Genomic DNA, 20036 nt, shown 5'->3' with positions numbered 1-20036 from the left:
GATGAAACTTGCAGAACAAGAAGACTGCAGACTGTGCGGAGGCGATAAGGAGGGCGTCATCCACATTTTATGTGAATGCCCCCTATTAGCACTCCGTCGCTATAAAATCTGGGGCCAGGCTTTCCTGAAACCAGAGGACTTACAACAAGCGACTGTCACCAGCCTTATTAGCCTAGTGAGAAACACAGGGCTGGAGCTGTGTGACTGACCGAAACTAAGGCGGAAGTTACAAAAGATCGTATGATTTAGGTGACTCTGGGCGCTTTAAGTGACCAGCCGCACTTTTTCTATTCTATACTATTCTAACCCGTCAGCACTCGTGACGTTTCGCTGAGCACCTTTAGTCGCGTCGGAAGAGAATCTCACTAGTTGGACAGATAGATCCGAGTTATCCATGGAACTGGTTTAATATTACGAGTATTACTTTAGTCACGCCGTGAGAGAATCTCTTACGGTTCTCGGCCGAGGTCAATAAAGTATTTTATGTCATTAGGCCCGATAAACCGCGATTCTAATCTCGCTTCGCTCGGTTAGATTGCGGTTTTCGGGCCCAACGACATAAAATATCGTACGTCACACGGCGTTAAAAGCATTATCTGGCGAATGTGAGTTTATAATCCGAGCCGAAGGCACATTCGCCAGATAATACTTTTATCGCCTTATGACATAAGATACTCTGTATTTCATAAATTATTGATAAATGCTCGATGGTTTTTATTGACCCCAGAAAAAAGGGGATAGTTGCTTAAGACAATCCAAAAGTTTCCGACGAAAATCTCAATTTTTTTTACCATGTTCCATATACCCTGAAAATTTTTGTGAGAGAAAATTAAGTAGCCCGTTTCTAGTTCTCAGTCCCATACCTTCTAGAATCAAAGTTTCGTGAATTCTTTGATTCGAAAACAAAAACGTATAATTATGCAGAGCGTCATTAATTAATCTGTGGGATGTCTGCTACGAAGAAATCTTTTTTCATATATAAGTATTCGAAAAAACTAAAAGGAAACTGTCGAAAATTTTGAGGAGAAATTTCTCAGGGATATTTGGTAAAATGGAACATTTAACATTTTATAGTTTATTAAATGGATGTGGTCAAAAAATGGATTTTCTTGTTTTTAGATATTGTTATCGAGTAAAACAATGATCAAGAAAGCTTCAGTTTACGACTTCCTACGTCCATGGTTGGCTACTGGCCTTCTAACGAGTACAGGTTCGCAATACCTATGAAGTAGTTGCATAAATTATAAATGATGGTATATTATTGTGGCCAATCAGTAACAAAGCCATTAATGACTGATACATTCAGGTGATAAGTGGCGAAGACGGAGGAAAATTATTAATTCAATGTTTCATTTCAAAATTCTCGAGGGGTTTATGGAGACATTCGTTGAACACACTGATAAACTCGTGAAAACTCTGCTATCTGAAGCGCAGTCTGGTGATGTTGTTAAGGATCTTCTGCCCATGTTTTCAATATACAGTCTTGGAATAGTTTGTGGTAAGTATTTTCATGCTGAGGGATCAGTCTTTAATCCATACGCAGGGCCCCTTTCTGTGTTCAATGATATCCAGAAGATCCAATAAAGGCGCTGACGGCCCGGTAGGTACAAATCGGAGCGGACAAGTGGCAACTCACATATACACATTCAAATGAATTCAACTGGTCAATCAGCATTCAATTGGGTCAGGATGCTCAGTGGTCGAGTTATTTCCCATGAACGGCTTACTGCATATTTACGTGTCTTTTGCAATTTTATCTAAGATAAAATTGGATCGATTGCACAACCATCATTTCCGTTTCTCCACATCTATATGTGGCTTTGAAAATGGTATTGTAAAACTCTACGTCCGGGGTAGCGAGTATCAAAATTACATGAGGCATATGGGACATTCCATGTCAACTCAGCCACACCGGATTTTTTTTTGTCTGGGAAAAATCATTGAGTAGGTGCATTTTGAACTACCACATGTAGACAGTGATCCTGCAAATTTCATTGTCCTGCCACTTTTTGTTTCTGAGATAATCATTATGAAACTTGAAATTTTCAAAAAAATCATTACTTCTGAATGGAGCATCCGATTTTAATAAATAAAAAAAGAAAATTTTCATTTCTTCTCGTACTTTAAGATAAAAAAAACTTCAGAGCCGTCAATAAGTTCCTAGACCGGTTTTTCGAGAATTTTTCGCGTTTTCATTTTCTTTTCACTCTAGAGCCGCTCGATATTCGATCGAAATAGTTTTTTTATGATAAAGGATGTTCTTATATAATATGAAAAAATACGCCATAATGGAAGAGCGAAGCACTGCACCGGAAAAATTTTGTTTTTCGAAATTTTTGGATTTTTCAGTTTTTAAGGGAGATACATCGGTTTTTTTTTAAAGAAATGAGTCTGTCAACCATTATTCTTCGTTCATATATGATGACATAAGACTACACCATCATGTAACAGAGAAAGAGTGCGGCGAAAAAAAAAATTTTCATCGAAATTTTTACTAGAAGGATAGACAGTTGAATTGGACATTATCATCATCGGAAGTTTGCTAAATTAGGATCAAACAAATGAGAGGAAGAAACAAACGGAATCAATTAATTGATTTATCATCATCAGTCAGTTCCAAGGCTTTAATTCTAGAAAAAAACCTCAATTTCTCGATTGATTTTTTATCACCATACGATTCTGTGTGGATGGAATACCGAGCTCCTATCTTATTCTATTCTTGCAACGAGGTAAGGAATTTTCACGTTGATTATATAGAAATGATCTTTATTCTCGGAATTGATATCTTCGAATTTAATAGAATGCCGCGGAGTGATAGATGTGCGAATCCAATGCGGGCTCCTGGTGAGAAGGGACACCTCGGTTATAATTTACGTCCGATTTCCTTGACACTACACGAGAAATTTACTTTTTTACCATTGTCTGCGAAAATCTGTGGTCAATGCCGAACGAGAGCTCCAACTTATGTCATTCCTCCATCTGTCCCCACGGTTAAACTTAATTCTACACATCTTCAACGTTCGGAAACTCCACCCGATATATCAATGCTCCAAGCCGAAATATGCGACCCAAGTCTTGATGTGATGAACAGTTCTCTGAGATCAGATCGATCTTTAAATCTTGATGATTCCGGCATATCAATCGACGACGAATCAGACGATGAAGCTGAATTCGACAGTTCTTCCATGGATTATGATTCAGAAGATGACCAAATTGACATTGATCCATCTGCATCTGACCAGTATCGATCTGCGAGAGAAATAGAATTAGAAGAAATGTTGGATGGTTTGAAGCAGAAATTCAAAGATCTGAAAAACTACCGTGAGCGCCTGCAAATCTTGATGGTTCATCCAGAGTCGTGGAGTGCGCGGAAAATTGCTTCGGAATTTGGAACTACCAGATACATGGCAGCAAGAGCGAAAAGATTGAGAAAAATTAAAGAGTGTTCGCTTCACCAATTGTGAAAGCAGGTCATTCACTACCCAGCACAACCGTCGAGAAGGTACACAATTTTTACCTAGAGCACAGTCGCGTCATGCCAGGAATGAAAGATAAAATATCCATCAAGATCAATGGAGAGAAGAAAGTAGAGCAAAAGCGAATAATACTCGAAAATCTAAAAGTTCTTCATCGGAAGTGCAAACATGCGAATGAAGATGCAAAGGTCGGTTTCAGTAAGTTTGCCGAGCTGACCCCTAAACAATGTGTAGTGGCGGGAGCAAATGGCATTCACGTGGTATGTGTTTGTACGTATCATCAAAATTGCAAGCTGATCCTAGAGGCAATTAATATTGCCACTCTAACTCAAGATTTTCCCTGTCCACTCATAGATTACAAAGATTGTCTAGCAAAATTGATGTGTACAAATCCAACCCCGGCCTGTCATCTGGATGAATGTAACGATTGTCCTGGAGTGAAATCATTATCATGTAAACTGAAGAAACTTCTCTCTGATTCTGTCGTGGAAATGGTCGAATTTCGCATGTGGCAAAGTACTGACAGGTGTACTTTCCAGACACAGACCCTCCCGATGGATTAATTCATTGATCTTCTAATGGAACGATTGATAATATTGAAGCCCCATCACTTCATCGTACAGAACAATCGGCTTTTGTCAAACAGCAAAAAGAGAATTTGGATAATGGAGAAGTACTAGTGATTTTTCGGAAAATTACGGTTTGTGGCTCAAGATGCTGCTCAATCCTTCCACTACAATAATGACCAGTGTACAGTTCACCCCGTTGTTTACTACTATCGCGAAAAAAATGAAATCCAACATCGGAGCTTAGTCGTTTTGTCGGACAGTACGACTCACGGTACTGCCGCTGTTTATTTGATACAGAAGATTTTAATACAGCATGTGAAAGACAACTGTGAAAGTGTGGAGAAAATTATCTATGTCACCGATGGAGCTGCACAACATTACAAGAATCGTTTTCAGATCACGAATCTCTTGCATCACAAGACTGATTTTGGCATAGATGCGGAAACCCATTTTCATGCAACCGCGCACGGTAAAGGAGCTTGTGACGGAGTAGAAGCTATCTTTAAGAGAGAAGCGAGACGTAAGAGCTTGCAAATCGTTCATGGTGAACCAATCCTCACGCCAGATGCTTTGTTTCGATGGTCAAAAGAGAATTTTGACGGAATTGATGTTTTTTTTTTCACCAAGGCAGAACACGAGAATATCAAACTGAGTTGAGAGAGATTTGATAGTGCCAAAGCTATTCGAGCCATTCAAAAACACCATTGTTTTATTCCGATACCGGGAGAGCAATTGTTAATTAAACGATATTCGGCTTCGGCTAACGAGGAGGTTTTCCCAAAGCAAAAACAAACAACAACAAAACGAAAAACCCGCAGAAGACAGTAATCGTGATATAAATAATTCATCAGTGCATGTTGGAACTTGTCGTCGAAGAGAGTGGAGAATTTCTCCGTATTGTAAAAACGTAAAAATGTGAAAATATAAAATGATTGTCGTTATAGAAGAATAAAAATTATTTTTTTCCCATACTTTTTCGTTAGTGAAAAGCACAGTGTGTTGTTGAGAAAAGATTTATAGTCGTATCAATAGTCTATTCTATCCAGCAGAACAGAAAATGTCTATTGACAAACGCCTTTTTCAGTAACAATAATGCAACTCTCCTAAACGACAAACGTAAAAATTTCGAAGAAAAATTTTTTGCGGAGCATTCTTTCTCTCTTACATGATGGCGTACTCTTTTGCCATCATATATGAACAAAGAATAATAGTTGACAGACTGATTTCTTTGAAAAAAACTGATGGATCTCCCCTAAAACCTGAAAAAGCCAAAAATTTCGAAAAAAAAAAATTTTTTCCGTTGCATTGCTTCGCTCTTCCATTATGGCGTATTTTTTTCATATCATATAAGGACATCCTCTATCATAAAAAAAATATTTCGATCGAATATCGAGCGGCCCTAGAGTGAAAAAAAAATGAAAACGCGAAAAATTCTCGAAAAACCGGTCTAGGAGCTTCTTGACGACTCTGAAGTATTTTCTATCTTGAATTACGAGAAAAAACGAAAATTTTCTTTTTTTATTTATCAAAATCGGATGCTCCATTCAGAAGTAATGATTTTTTGGAAAATTTCAAGTTTCGTAATGATTATCTCAGAAACAAAAAGTGGCAGGACAATGAAATTTTGCATGATCACTGGCTATATGAAGTAGTTCAAAATGCACCTACTCAATGATTTTTCCCAGACAAAAAAAAATCCGGTGTGGCTGAGTTGACATGGAATGTCCCATATACACAATGCTTAGTTGGCATTTTTACAGATCAACTTTGAGTGTTCTCTCTATTTATAACTTATAAAACCTTGATTACTCCGTTTTTATTCCTGTTTTACCGTGTTTTGCACTTTTAACCTCCTTATTTTGAATTCTCCGAGATTCATACTCTTTCCGGGTGATAGTGTAGTATATTGTCTCTACCGACGCTATTGCCCTTATGTGCAAATCTTTCAAGCTCATTTGGAAACAAGGCTAATGCTAGCGGATTGAATGTAGCGGAGTGAATTACGTCCTTATTCTGATCAGCCAAATCCCGATTGAAAAAATGGATCCTAACATTTTGATCTGACATGGATCAAAACAAGCATTACATTTCTCATCCAAAACTAATCAAAAGCAGTTTTTACTGACCAGTTTCTTATTTCAGTTTGATTTCAGTTGCCACTCGCGATATCGATGGAATTCGATGTTTTTTTTTCATGTTTTTGGGGGGTAAGGATTGCGAATACATCTGTTTTTTACACATAAGTTAAAAAAGGAAAAATAAAAACTGAGAACTAAAACTGAAAAGTCACGGAGGGAAAAAACAAAAGAGGAAAAGTTTGGGGGACACCAAAATATCCATCATTCAAGGCTCAGATAGGGAAAAACGAAGGGGCTGGGTTCGGTCCAAGCAAGACGGCCGGGCCGCCGGAGTTCGGGAACCGTTCCTCAGTCGGGACTGCGCCGATCTTAGCTTAAACCTAGGATGATAACATGAGACCAGGCCTGGACGCGGATCTCGGTGAAGCGTTAATTGCCAGTCGTTGGATAGTTGCTGAACTAATTATTACTTAATTACATGAATATGATATGAGTGATTGCAATAGAAGTAATTCAATATTACACTTGAGAATTAGCAACAGGTTCAAGGAGAAAAAAATTCAATATTGTCACGGGTCTGGCTGGAACACTATTAATGACAACTATCAATAATATCATGGATAAAATGATGTTTTTTTCGCGTATACCCCTTCGGGTTTTTACGATTTGTTCCCTTCCCTCCCCCTATACCGCATTTGCGCATACCTTCTATACCCCCTATACTGCATTTGCCGTAGAACAAGGGAAAACCTTATTAAGGGAAAAATCTGTCCAAGTACAGTCGTCTTTTGCGAGACTCCCACTCGACTATAGAAACGTGAAATGTAGAGTGTCACAAATATTGATCCCTCCCGCCGGGAATCGAACCCGGTTCTCCCGCATGCGAATCCCACACTCTAACCACACAGCCAACGCCATCGGCACATGAATAAAATAATTGATTCTTTATAGGATCATTTGTAAGTACCAAACCCTAATGCAGTTATCGCTGAAAAACCGATTTTGTTTACTTAAAATATTATCCTGGCTTGGGCTCGACCTCACAATCATTAATCCGACGCCTTAACCACAATACTAACCTATCCTGCAATTTGTTAAATCTACTTGAAATGAACCATATTATTTCCGCCGCGGTTTTTTCGACTTGAATGTTTTAGTATTCAGCTTATAACGATATTGAGTGTTTCATCAATAGCTCACTGCAAAAACTATTGACTGAATGTCAGTTACTTTTGTAGACGTTTTTCAAACACTTTCGAGAAAATTTTGTAGACGTTTTTTCAGTTACTAGAAGTGTCTGAATCATTCGAAGTATCTTAATTTCAGTTACCTCGAATGTCGAAGTGTTTGAATGTCTTAGGTGGGGGACGAAGGGGTTAAAGCCAAATAATAATATTAATTATTTTTGATAATTTTTTTTCCTTTTTTGGAGCAGAGCAGTGGAGGGGGAGGGAGTGAAGGGGTTAGAGTCAAATAATAATATTAATTATTTGTGACAATTTTTTTTAGAGCAGCGGGGAGGAGTGTGGTGGGCGAGGGGGTTAGAGCAAAATAATAATATTAATTATTTTTGATAAAATTTTTTTTTGCAGAGTGGCGTAGGGGGGTGGGCGAAGGGGTTAGAGCCAAATAATAATATCAATTATTTTTGGTAAGTTTTTTTTCTTTTTTGCAGCAAAGGGGTGGAGCGGGGGGGTGGTCGAGGGGTTAGAGTCAAATAATAATATTAATTATTTTTGACAATTTTTTTTGGAACAGGGGGGCGGAGGGAGAGGGGGCGAGGGGGTTAGAGTCAAATAATAATATTAATTATTTTTGACAATTTTTTTTTGGAACAGACGGGCGGAGGAGGAGGGGGCGAGGGGGTTAGAGTCAAATAATAGCATTAATTATTTTTGACATTTTGTTTTTAATTTTTGGAACAGTTGATTGGCCAAATAATAATGCAAGTTATTACTGAGATTTTTTATTCACTTATTTGGTTCTAACCCCTTCGCCCCCTCCCCCACCGCCTCTCTGCGCAAAAAAGAAAAAAAAATATGAAAAAATAATTTATATTATTATTTGGCGGGGGGTTAGGTTGGCCTGCCACGCCGTTGAGTCGTCAAATTCTACGGTCTCTGATTTTTATTGTTTTTTGAGGTTTTGTTAAGGCTTTGTGGTTGCTTAACTTGTTATAACGATTCGGTTGGGCTTGATGTATCCCCTGATGTTGAAGTTCGGCCGTTTTCATGTCTTTGGTCTATTTTAAGTGGTTTTTGGTGCGGTGCGTCAGTGAATTTGAGGTTAGCCGTCCACGTGCACACATAAATGGGAACCCGATCCAGTCTTCTTCTGGAGATACAAGGTCATGACGTCCAATAAAACCACTTCAAGTCTCTCCAACCTTCGCCCGTCTGTGCTGACGCCTTCTCCTCTTCATTTACTTCCGTCAGTAACTCCGAAAACCTCCTCCAGGCGTGGGAGACCTCTGAAAGCAGTATCACTGGGTAATGCAAGAAATCCTCTGCCCTCAGTTTTGGAAACTCTATCCCCGAGTCAAGACCTCGCAAAACGCAAAAGGTCCCTTAGAGCCCTGGAGTCAATAAACGATCCAGAGCACACAACAAAACGCCCCTCCATAGTCATTTACCCAGCATCTAACGCTGAGAACGAGCACTCTTCATCGATCTCAGACTCTGACCCTGACGAGGTAGAAGACGTGGATTCCAGTCTTAACATCACAGTGCTCCATGTTGAAAGTGATCTCCCCATGAACGAAACAACGATCGAGGACCATTCAAGGTCAAAATCACTTTCTGGTGTATCCCCAAATGACATGCTTGTGATGGTGTGGGAAAAACTAAATTCTATGGCGGACCAGGCTTCCAAGGACAGGGAGGAGGTCAGAGCATGGCGCAACTCTGTCGATCGTGAAATTGCCGAATTAAAAACGACTCAAAGCATATTTGACACCAGGCTTTCCGCTCTAGAAACCGCCAAACAACCTACACCAAATGCGGAATTGTCTAACAGGCTGAAAAAAGTGGAGGAGCTAGTAAATCACTCAACCCCAGGCCACGAAGGGGATAATCTGATCCTCAAGCCACTCAAGAAAATTGAAGCTCAGGAGAAACTCCTGAAACAAAATAATATTGTTATTAAAGGGCTCAAACTCCAAGGTCCTGCTGTAAGAGAGAAGGTGGAGAACTTCCTATAAGCCAAGGTCGGTTACGAGGGGTCTGTCCTAGAAGCCAGAATCACCGGCACATCTGGGGAAATGATCATTGTTGAACTTGACTCGTCTGACTCAAAAATTCAACTCTTCAAAAGGAAAAAAGAAGCGGAGCGAAGCTTCCAATCCTGGAAGAGGCAGCGGAGATCTGGTTCTCCTCTTCAGGAGGGAATTCCAGGCAGAGGTTTTGGACATCTCAAGATGGTGGATCCTTGCCAAGATCCATACAGGGACTTTTACAATATACACTGGGCGTGTGTACCTCACACATGACGTTGGCAAGACGCTGCATCCAATTCTTGTTCCACTCCAGCTAGCTCTTGATAATGTTGCCCTGACTAGAGGCGACAAACCGTTCATCCTGGGAGGTGACTTTAATTCCAAGATCGGTCTCGATGGCGCCTTCCCCGATGAACTTTTCGAGGGCTCTGTGCTCACTCCATCTAGTCACCTAAAAAGGTGTTCAGATGAGGATTTGAGGGGAAGAGAGCTCAGGAGTTCATGAGTAAGAACGGTTTCGTATTGTTGAACGGCCGCTCCCCAGGCGACTCTCCAGCAGAAGTAATTTTCCTGAAGAACGGACGCACAAGTACTATTGATTATATTTTTCTGGACGCCGCCAATACCGACCTGATCTATGACTTCTTTGTCGACCTCTCAGTGGAACCCTCTGACCACTTCCCCACAACGCTAGACCTGTTCTCTGTACTCTGCTCCAGCAATGCCGAACGACCACAATCAGCTAACTCCATCCCCAAATTACGTTGAAACTAAGACTCCGCCCAGTTATATCACGACGCAATGATGCTCTCGTCAAGACTCTCATTCGACTTTCAGCAGCACGTGGATGATCAACTGGAAAATCCTATGGCAGCAATCAGAGGGACTGGCGAGAATCTCAGAATGTTTGTTCTGCCACCCTCCACCTCTGGACCACGGCCCACTCATCCGTGGTTTGACTCCGAATGCAGAACGGCAAAGAAGGCCGCTGAAAACGCGTTGGCTGTTTGTCTGACGAATCAGTTCCTAACTGTGTGTGTTGTAAACTATGACCAGGCAAAAAATCTTACTATAGAAACTGAACTCAAAGAGAGATGAGTACTTTCACAACCTCAGACAGAAAATGGCAAGTGCCTCTTCACTTTTTGAATTCTGGGTCGCCATCAAGTCTCTGACGATCAGGTTGGTCTCCCCCTCCCTGAGTATTGAGGTATGGGAGGCTTTTTATCTAAAATTATTCCCCCCGCGGGCTCCGGACGTCTTCCTGCTCTCCAGTAATGTTGTTGGGATACTTGACGCCCCCCTGAAAATGGTGGAACTCGACAAGGTGCTCTCGACGACGAAATCCGGCAAATCTCCGGGGACAAACGGTATCTCTGCCGAATTTTTCAAGAACCTCCCCGGAAACTGGAAACTCTACGTACTCACTTTTTTTAACAAGATCCTGGAGAGAGAAACTGTTCTTCACACTTCGAACGAGATCCTCATGGGCATGATTTTCAAGAAAGGGGATAAATCCAACCCTGAGAATTACAGGGGTATTGCCTTGGTAAAAGTTCTAGCCAAAATCTTCACCAAATTTCTGTGTTTCCGTCTGGAAAACTGGGCTGAATTACTACACCTTCTCCCTGAATGCCAACCAGAATTCAGAAGGGGACGTTCCTGTCTTGACAATATCTTCGTTGCCCTCTCAACCATACATCTCCAACTTAGGCTGCCACAACGTAAAGTCTACGGCCTCTTTGTTGACCTGAAAAGGGCCTTTGACTCTGTCGACCATCAGGCTTTCTGGATGAAGCTCCACTCGATTGGGGTTAGTCGCAAGCTAATTTGTGCCATCAAGTCCTTGTACAACCACGCCAGTCTTCAAGTGAAATCTGAGGGTAAACTATCTGGGAAAACCGAGGTCACTGAGGGAGTTCTCCAGGGTAAGAGCCTGAGCCCTCTCCTCTTCATACTCTACATCAACGACATTGACAAGTTCCTCAGGAACAAAGGCCACTCTGGCACCTCAATTGACTCAGCCACTGATCTGCTCTCCCTCCTCTTTGCTAACGATCTCCTGGTTTTTGCCAAGAGCCAGATCCAGCTACATCATCTACTCCAAGACCTATCAGAATACTTCAAACGCAAGCATCGAACGTGAACGTCTCGAAAACCAAGATCGTTGTTTTCAGAAGAGCCGGACCTGTATCTCTCCTCAAGGGCTTCCCCTTGGTGATCGATGGTCAGAAGGTGGAGACTGTCTCATCATACAACTACCTGGGGATCCCATTCTCTTCCTCTGCACTCGGCAGACTTCCTGCTCAGATTACTGTAGAGAAGTCCAAGGTCGCAATTGGTTCGGTCCTCGGTCTCCTAGCACATGCATCCTCGGATTCCTGGTACGCTTCAAAGAAACTCTTCGACAGCATCGCGGTCTCTACGTTGCTATATGGTTCCCCTACCTGGGCACTCCAATATGTGGAGGATATCGAACTCGTTCAATCCAAATTCTACAAGAGGCTCTTCCACCTGCCGTCGAATACTCCAAGTTACGTCTTGAGACTTGAGGTAGGAGCTACCCCCATTAGACTCCTGGTGGTCAAGCTCACGCTGAGGTGGTATGAAAAGTTGCTGAGGATGTAAGATGACATGCTTCCCAAAACCTGTTTGCTCCGACTCATGGATCTTGCGGCACCACTACTAACGTCAGGTTCAGTAGTCACTCTCCACAAGACCGTCCCGAACTTTAACTGAGTCCTGCAACTTGCCATGTTACTCGCGCCAGCCAACATTCAATTCAACTGTTACTGCAAGGACCCTGACTACTGGTCCTCCGAGCAGGAGAGTGTACTATCAGCCCTCAAGGAGTACTATCGGGAGTGTGATCAACTAAGGTGCGAATCTTTACAATTCCCCCAGAATAAACTAGTTCGCCCAAGTTCCTTGGAGCCTGCCACGTACTTGTCGAATCACCTCCCAATTGTCGTGAAAAGAACCTCCGCCCAGTTACGCCTCGCAACCAACTTGGGCTGTACCCTGCTGCTCAATAAAGTTTTCTTTAAGCTCGACCCGACCAAACCCTGCCCAGTCTGCCACTCGAACGCGTTGGACACAGTCAAGCTCTTCCTAATGGAATGTCTTGCCTACAGAGGCTACACGGCTTCCCTCCTCCACGAGCATTTAGACCATCGGAATGTGCCTACTGCTTCCGACTCACTCTCCTCTCAACTGATGCAGCTCTGGGTCTTGCGAACCAGGATCTTCTAGTCACAAAAAAAATCTTTTTCTCAAAATATGCCTTGAGAATAAGAGCCGCTGCCTTGTCGACTGATGCTGGACCCTCTGTCGCTTCGGCTATCACCTCCCAGCCTCCATCTTCATCTTCAAGGATTCGTTGTGTTAACCTCATCACGAACTATTTTAAGCCAGTTTAAATCTTTTCCAATTTATATTCTACTCTGATATTGTCATTGTAATTTTTACATTAACAGCAATCTTTTTGTTTTTTGTGTGTTCTTTTTACTTTTTGCGACTGCTCTGACTCTTTATGCGCTCTGAATTGGCAATATTTTGGAAACTTTTTTTTTATATAGACTCCACGGCTTTCATAGAACCCTTGACTTATTATTTTATTCTAACTCATCAACCTAACACCCCAACGACTTTTTTACACTCAGGCTTTGACTTTTTCACTGAGACAGAGCGTCTTCAATCTCTTGGCATGTGTCTATTGAATTCTAAAATTTATTGTACCTAGATTGCTGTTACAAGGTTGTACCTTACGAACAGAACGAATAAATAATAATAATAATATTATTTATAATATTATTATTAATAATAATAATAATAATAATATTATTATTTGACTCTAACCCCCTCGCCCCCTCCCCCTCCGGCCCCCTCCACCAAAAAAGAAAAAAAAATCGATGATTTGATAAATGCATGGAAATGAGTCCGCTTGTAAGACACATAAAATGTCTTACAAGGTGGTGTTTGAATGGACTTTGCTAAATGACTCGGGTGATATAACTGAACAGTCAAATGTCTGAATGCCTCGTAAATAGCTGAATTTCAGACACGAAAAATGTCTGAATGAAATATCTGAAATTTTTCAGACAAAAAAAGTGTCTGATTCGGTTTCAGACATAAATTGTAACTGAAATTTTCAAACATCAGTGAAATTTTCAGACACTTACTCAAAAATTCAGTTACTTCCGNGGGTACCTTGTCATGATCTCAGAATCATACCAACATTTTTGCATTCCAGCCTGGATTACTGATGTCAGTAAGAAGACTATAATTTGATCTTGTAGAAATAGGCCAGTCCAGAGTATCACTGGTGGTTACAGAATGGCTTTGTAATGGTGAAGGTTAATGGAATTCCTTTCTACAGCTGCTATGCCCTGCCGAACCTTTCGATTGATGAGTTCGCGATTTTCTTGGATAGACTGACTGAGGATGCGAGGTAGCACTTCCCATCCATTAGTGTATTGGTGGAACGGCACCACCGGTGTCCTACGAAAAGAGTATCGAGCATTAGTATATTGATGGAATGACACCATCGGTGTTCTACGAAAAGAGTGTATCGCAGCCAAGAGATTGTCTCAACGTGAAGTTCACCAAAGCTATCAAGCGCAATAAGAAGCAATCGTGGAAAGAGCTCCTTGCTGAGGTGGATAACTACGCGATGCCGAAACAATTCTTGAACGATACTACAATGAATACTTCAGGGAAAGCACTTTCCCTGGCATGTAGAAGCTGCAATGGTTATTACTCCCAAAAAGGAAAAAGCCACCAGACGAACCCTCATCTTATCGTTCTCTGTACATGCTCGATACTGCTGGCATGATTCTCGAGCGTATCGTGCAACGAAGAACAGAAACAACAGTCGAACCTTTGTTAGTCAACAACGAATAAGGTTTTCGGAAAGGCTAATCCACTCTAGAAGCCATCAACATTGTTGTCGACACCACCAGGGGAGCGATTTCAGGGACAAAATGACTCAATAGTACAAATAAGTATTGTCTAGTAGCGACACTAGATATAAAAAATGTCTTCAACTCAGCCAGATTAAGTATGACCCAGAGTGTGACTCAAGGCTCAGTACTGGGTTCCTTGTTGTGGAATGTCATATATGATCGACTGCTGAAGCTGATATTGCCACCGGATACTAAGCTCGTGACATTTTCAGTGCCGTACTCATCGTGGGTAAATACCTGGAAGAGATCAACCTCAGCTTCGATACGACCTTTGAGATGATCCGCCGCTGAATGGACGCAATAGGTTTGAAACTGACGGAACATATGACAGAGAGGCCGTGCTGATTACAAGCAGAAAACGAATTGAGACAATTACTCTGCATGTTGAGTCCTGTAAAATTACTTCCCAGCCGTTTATCCGATCCTGGGGGGTGATGATCGATGCTCGATTTAATTCCAAGCAGTAGGCAAAATACGTGAGTGCCAAGCCGTCTGAAGTCAGAGGCACCTTATCGCGTCTCATGTCCAGCATAGGGGGGCCTATAAGCAACGGAGACGAGCACTGCTGTCATCGGTGATCACGTCGGAGTTCACATACGGCATGGCCGTCGAGGCAGATGCACTGCCGTTGCAGAAATCACGACAAAAGATCGCACCAGTGTATCGACTGAGTGACCTCAGAGTTACGAATGCATATCGGAAGGTGTAGGAGGACGCCGTGTGTCCTCGCCGGAATGTTACCGATAGAAGTATTGGCTGAGGAGCGAAGGTCCCTTTACCAGCGGAGGTAATAAGAAGCACTGAGCGTCACAGAACTTACGACAGAAAAAAGATCAACATGCGTCGATGGCAGCCAAAGTGGTGGGAGTTCCATTGGCCGAGGTGTACCCCTACCGCCGAAATTATTTTCAATGATTTCTGTTTTTTTTTCAACTTTCTGTTATGGAAGTTGCATTTTTCTAGAAAATTGTCCTCATTTCCAGGAGCAACCAAGGGAAAATTTTCCTTGGCATCCTTGATTTTTAAATGTCAAACGTCAAAACCGAAAATAACACAACTGGATTCCGGGAAACAATCGGCAGCTCATTCCATCTATTCGGAAGCAAAAACAAAAATTATCAATTTTCTATTAGCAGTCCGTGTTGCCCGCCTGGTCCGTTTTGCCCTCCCCTCCCCTATACAATGAAATAAATGAAAATTTGATTCTAATTTGAAGGAAGTTGTATTGTCTTTTCAATGTTGGAAACAAAATTCAGAACGTCCAACAAGATTAAAATTTTAAAGGAATGAAACCACACCAGTGATTGGTAAACTTGATCAGTTCCCGAAACTATTATCATTTTTCCTCCAAGTCGCTAATTCTCGGAAAGTTCGCATGATCGACTTGAATCGTTCTCCTACTCTCCTCCTGAATTTCGTCTAATTTGATTCTTCTCGGTACTTCAGATACGGCTATGGGAACTAGGTTGAATGATGAAGACAATACCCTGAAGGAGTACAGACAAGCACTTCGTGATTTTATAAACCTGTTCTTTTGGCGGTGAGTAGCCTGTGATTATTTCTCTTTTGCCTCAATACTCATCAAAACCCTATCCCAAAATGATCGATTATCCGAAACATAGCAAATCATCATCTCCCTCGTGACCCAATAAATCTCAAATTTCAAAAACGAAAATAACAAAACTGGATTCCGAGAAACAATTGGCAGCCCATTCCATTCTGCTTCAATTATTTAGGGCGCTAACCGATTTTTAGCTACGCGGAATCGACGAACCACAAACGTAACCGTATCAATTATTTAGGGCACTATAACCGATTTTTAGCTACGCGCAATCGACGAACCACAAACGTAACCGTAGTCTGAAAACAAAATATCGATTATGACAAGAAATGTCACTAGAACCAAACACAGTAATAATAATAATGTAGACCACGGAGGTATGACATTTACTTGGTTGCTCAGTAAGTGGGACGTGGAGAGAGGGATGGATTCGTGGACGAGAAAGTCAATAAATCAAAAACCAAATATCAATGGAGGCACTGAAATATAAACCTCAGACGGGAAAAGGCATGAATTGATAATCCATAATACAATACGATTGTACTGACGTGTATCGCTATTGCTATTTTGATACAAAATTATAGGTTCTGGTAACCATACAAAAAAATAACAAAAATGTAACTCGAAGTTATTTCAGTTAATCTTAAATACTGATTGATAACTCCAAAAGACTCGAAAAGCTATAGACTATAAATAAAAGTTAAAAAAAAATTCCTATCTAAAGGTAGGAGAGAGACGAACAGGTATTATTCACGAAGGGAATATGAATCCGACAGAGAGAGAAGATGGGTGAATATAGTATGAGCGTGAGAGAGAGCGAACTCTGTAGCAAAGTGCAATTGAGAGAGAGCTAAGAAAAGTGTAGGCATTTTCGGGCGATAATTATTAGAATTTTCGAACCTATTTATGCCCGTTTCTAAATAGCCCGCAATTTGCGATACCAAAATCGTGGATATTATCCACCGAAAAGGTAGAAAAAAGGTGCTAGAGAGCTTCAAATTAGCCACGTGGCTGCTCTACCGGAAGAGAGCATTTCTAAACCGGAAATGAAGGTTTTCTTCATCGGAATAAATAGCTTTTGGAGTTGAATGGTTTATAAGCGGATGGAGAGCGATTTAATTCAAGTAAGAGATCTTGAGAATGATAGGGCATTACGTCAAAAAAAGTGATAAAAATCTGAATAATTTTTTTTGTATTAAGTTTACCCTAAAAAAAATTCAGTAAAAGTTTCAAGCACTTTAGAAAGCTTTTGTAGGAGATAATTGAGTTTGAAATTAACATAGGTTCTTATGAGAAAAAGTGGTAAAAAATTCTATACGGAAGGGTGTGCCAGTACCGCCCACCTAAGAGGAAATGCTAGTTTTATATTTTATATTTCAACTCGAGTATAAAAAACGAATTCGTGAGACTTCTTTAACTATTGAACTATTGACATGATAATTATTGACGTGAGTGGAGTTTTGAGTTCGAATTGGTCTCAAATTACGCGTGAAAGTACCACGAATTGAATAACCACAGTTTAATATGAGAATTCAGCATTTTAAACTATCAAAAATCTTAATTACAAGTCCACAAATTTTGCACTGTAAAGACTTCAAAACTTCGTTAGGTGTTTTTTCATATTTAAAGTGGTAAATAAAGTGAAATTTTTCCGACAATCACATCCTATCATCAAATTCTTCATGATCAGGAACAGAAAAAAATTTTCAAGTTGATGGTTGTGGAGAAAATCGGGTGAGCGGTATTACCCGCCGAGCGATACAGGCACACCCTCCCCTAGGCTTAAAAAAAGGTGATAAAAATCTGAAACTTTTTGGGTATACCGGGAAAAAATATTCAAATTTTTTGGATTAATTTTTAGAATCATTAGGAAGCTTTTCGATTTTTAAATAAATTATTTCACCCGTCTAGTTACAAAAATTCTCACTCTGGTTCAATGTGGCAACGCTGTAGTGACGTCACGCGGTGGCATCAATAGTATATGTTTAACCTAGGGAGGGAAAATAAAGGATCCTCAGCCGCCAGCGCGGAGTTTTTCAGTTCACTGTCTGTATCAATCTACTCCTCCATCCTTTGATCCGCGCCAAGGACGTTGGTCCTGCTCCTACTGATTTTTTATTTCATGGAGAATTTTTTTAGAATACTTATTCCATTGAAAACTATTTTTATTATAGAAACCTGAATGTGCACTATCACCATTTATTCAAAATTCTTAACTTGGCTGTCTTTTTTGTTTCTATGTATTTTTCAAAAACTTCGATTTCCCAGTAGGAATCAAACGAAACTTTTTCTTGGCCCAGTTTTCTTACAAAAACATTTGTTTTTGTGTTTTTAGGCAGATTTCATTATTTTTTTCAAAATAAGCAAGAACTGTTTTTACATCCGGTGATTTCGACTTACACACATACATATACTTGACTACCCTGAGGGGCCCATGAGTGGATGATAGGCATGCGCACTACGGCGCTCCTTGCTACATTGTCAAATTTAGAGAGTTACTGCTAGTGAAAATTCTCTAGCTGGGGGAATACCGATGTTAGCTTAGACGCACAATTTTTTTCGTAAGCTAAAATGGGTTGTAAAGCCCTAACATCCTTAAGAGGACAGGAGGATAAAAAAAAACTACCGAAATGCGGATAAATCGGAGCTCCACAAATTCGCCTCGTTTGATGAATTCCGAGGCTGAAAAGTTATCACCACTAAATCCTTTGCACCACGAAAGTGGTATGAAACAAGTTGAAGGTGGTCTAAAGAGAATAAATATTTTTACTAAATGATTAAAAATACGAGGTGGTTGCCAGGCCTGGGCGCCGCCATGATGCTTGGGTCCCCCCTCCCCGGACTTCATGTGACTTCCAAGATGGCGACGCTCACAGCTGTCAGCCACCTCGTACTTTTAAACATTTTTAAAAATTATTTATCCTCCTCAGATTACTCTCAACTTGTTCCATAACACTTTCGTGGTGCTAAGGATTTGCTGGTGATAACTTTTGAGCCTCCGAACTCACTAAATGATGAGAATTTATGCAGCTCAGATTTGCTCGCATTTCGGTAGTTTTTTTTATCTCCTGCCCTCTTAAATAATTTTATTGTTGTGAATTCAAACCACGAAAATTGAACTGAAAACATATCGTAGCAAAACGTAATTAAGCACAAACAAGCTAGTTGAGAGCGCCAGCGGAAAGGTAGCAATAGGATAGGTAGCATGTGGCATCAGTCGCAGTAGCGAGACGTATTTGAGTTATGAGGATGGCGTCATTTCACAAGGTAGCGACGCCATTCCACGCTACCCTAGTAGAAATTCTGACCGGCAGGGCGACATTCGGTGGGCGCGCGCGCGCGGACATTTAGTCTCGTATATTCGGCTAGCTAGCGGAGACGTTCCGCCATTAATCACACGTATGCTATACGAGAGTCGCACTGAAAGTCACAACTAAAAAAGTAAACCGGTACTGACCATTGTCCGCTGCGTCGAATCGAATAATCTTAATTTATTTTATAGAGGTAATTACTCCCGAAAACCGAGTTTGGACGGCGCTAAACTGGAAAGGTCATTGTAGGTGTAAAATACGGGTGAATACGGCATTGTCTCTCCACGGGCTTCCGCTTGGGGGCCCTATTCTCGACGTTGCTGAATTCATCTGCGTGCACGAATCGGCGATCGTCAACAAATCTGCTATACGATTAGTATGAACAAATCGTCAACGAACATCGATTCGTGGACGAAGAACTATTAGCGATCGCAACATAGATGTGAGAGCCATCAACTGATCTCTAAACTAACTACTCTTGGAGGCCAACCGATGAGATCATGGAGAACCCAGTGATCTCATTGATTGGCGCCTATCATTGATTCACTCTCAGTGATTTCATTGGCTGACCCCCAAGAGTAGTTAGTTTAAAGCCCATTTGGTGGCTCTGACATCTATGTTAAAAATCTCTAAATAATTTAACGATAAGTAAATGGACACCGAACTCAACTAAAGTATCAGAAAAATTGGTAACTTTATTTCTGAATTTGTACTGAAGAATCTAAAAATCTAAGGAATCGAGCCATGCGGCAGGTAAATAATTTCAGTAACTTTTCTGTATTTAAGGTAGTTCTGAAGTTTCGTTAATGTAGCAAATAACTTTAATTTTCTGTCGAAAAAATTATCGCGACAACAAGGTAGTT

At 40.9% G+C, this 20036-nt stretch overlaps 1 protein-coding gene across 2 annotated transcripts in view; it reads left to right on the top strand.

Moving 5' to 3' along the window:
* Positions 1–20036, top strand: part of LOC107043862 (cytochrome P450 4C1) — a 29664-nt gene that overhangs the window by 5154 nt on the left and 4474 nt on the right. For both annotated transcript variants that reach the window (XM_015265527.1, XM_015265526.1), the window contains exons 3-5: positions 1120–1210; positions 1307–1498; positions 15748–15841. In XM_015265527.1, coding sequence (XP_015121013.1) covers positions 1120–1210; positions 1307–1498; positions 15748–15841 — 377 coding nt within the window. The remainder of the gene's footprint in view (positions 1–1119; positions 1211–1306; positions 1499–15747; positions 15842–20036) is intronic.

This window comes from Diachasma alloeum, unplaced genomic scaffold (genome assembly GCF_001412515.2).
Source record: "Diachasma alloeum isolate Michigan unplaced genomic scaffold, Dall2.0 Dall_scaffold_00646, whole genome shotgun sequence".
Taxonomy (NCBI): Eukaryota; Metazoa; Arthropoda; class Insecta; order Hymenoptera; family Braconidae; genus Diachasma; species Diachasma alloeum.
This window is presented reverse-complemented; position numbering and strand designations above follow the sequence as displayed.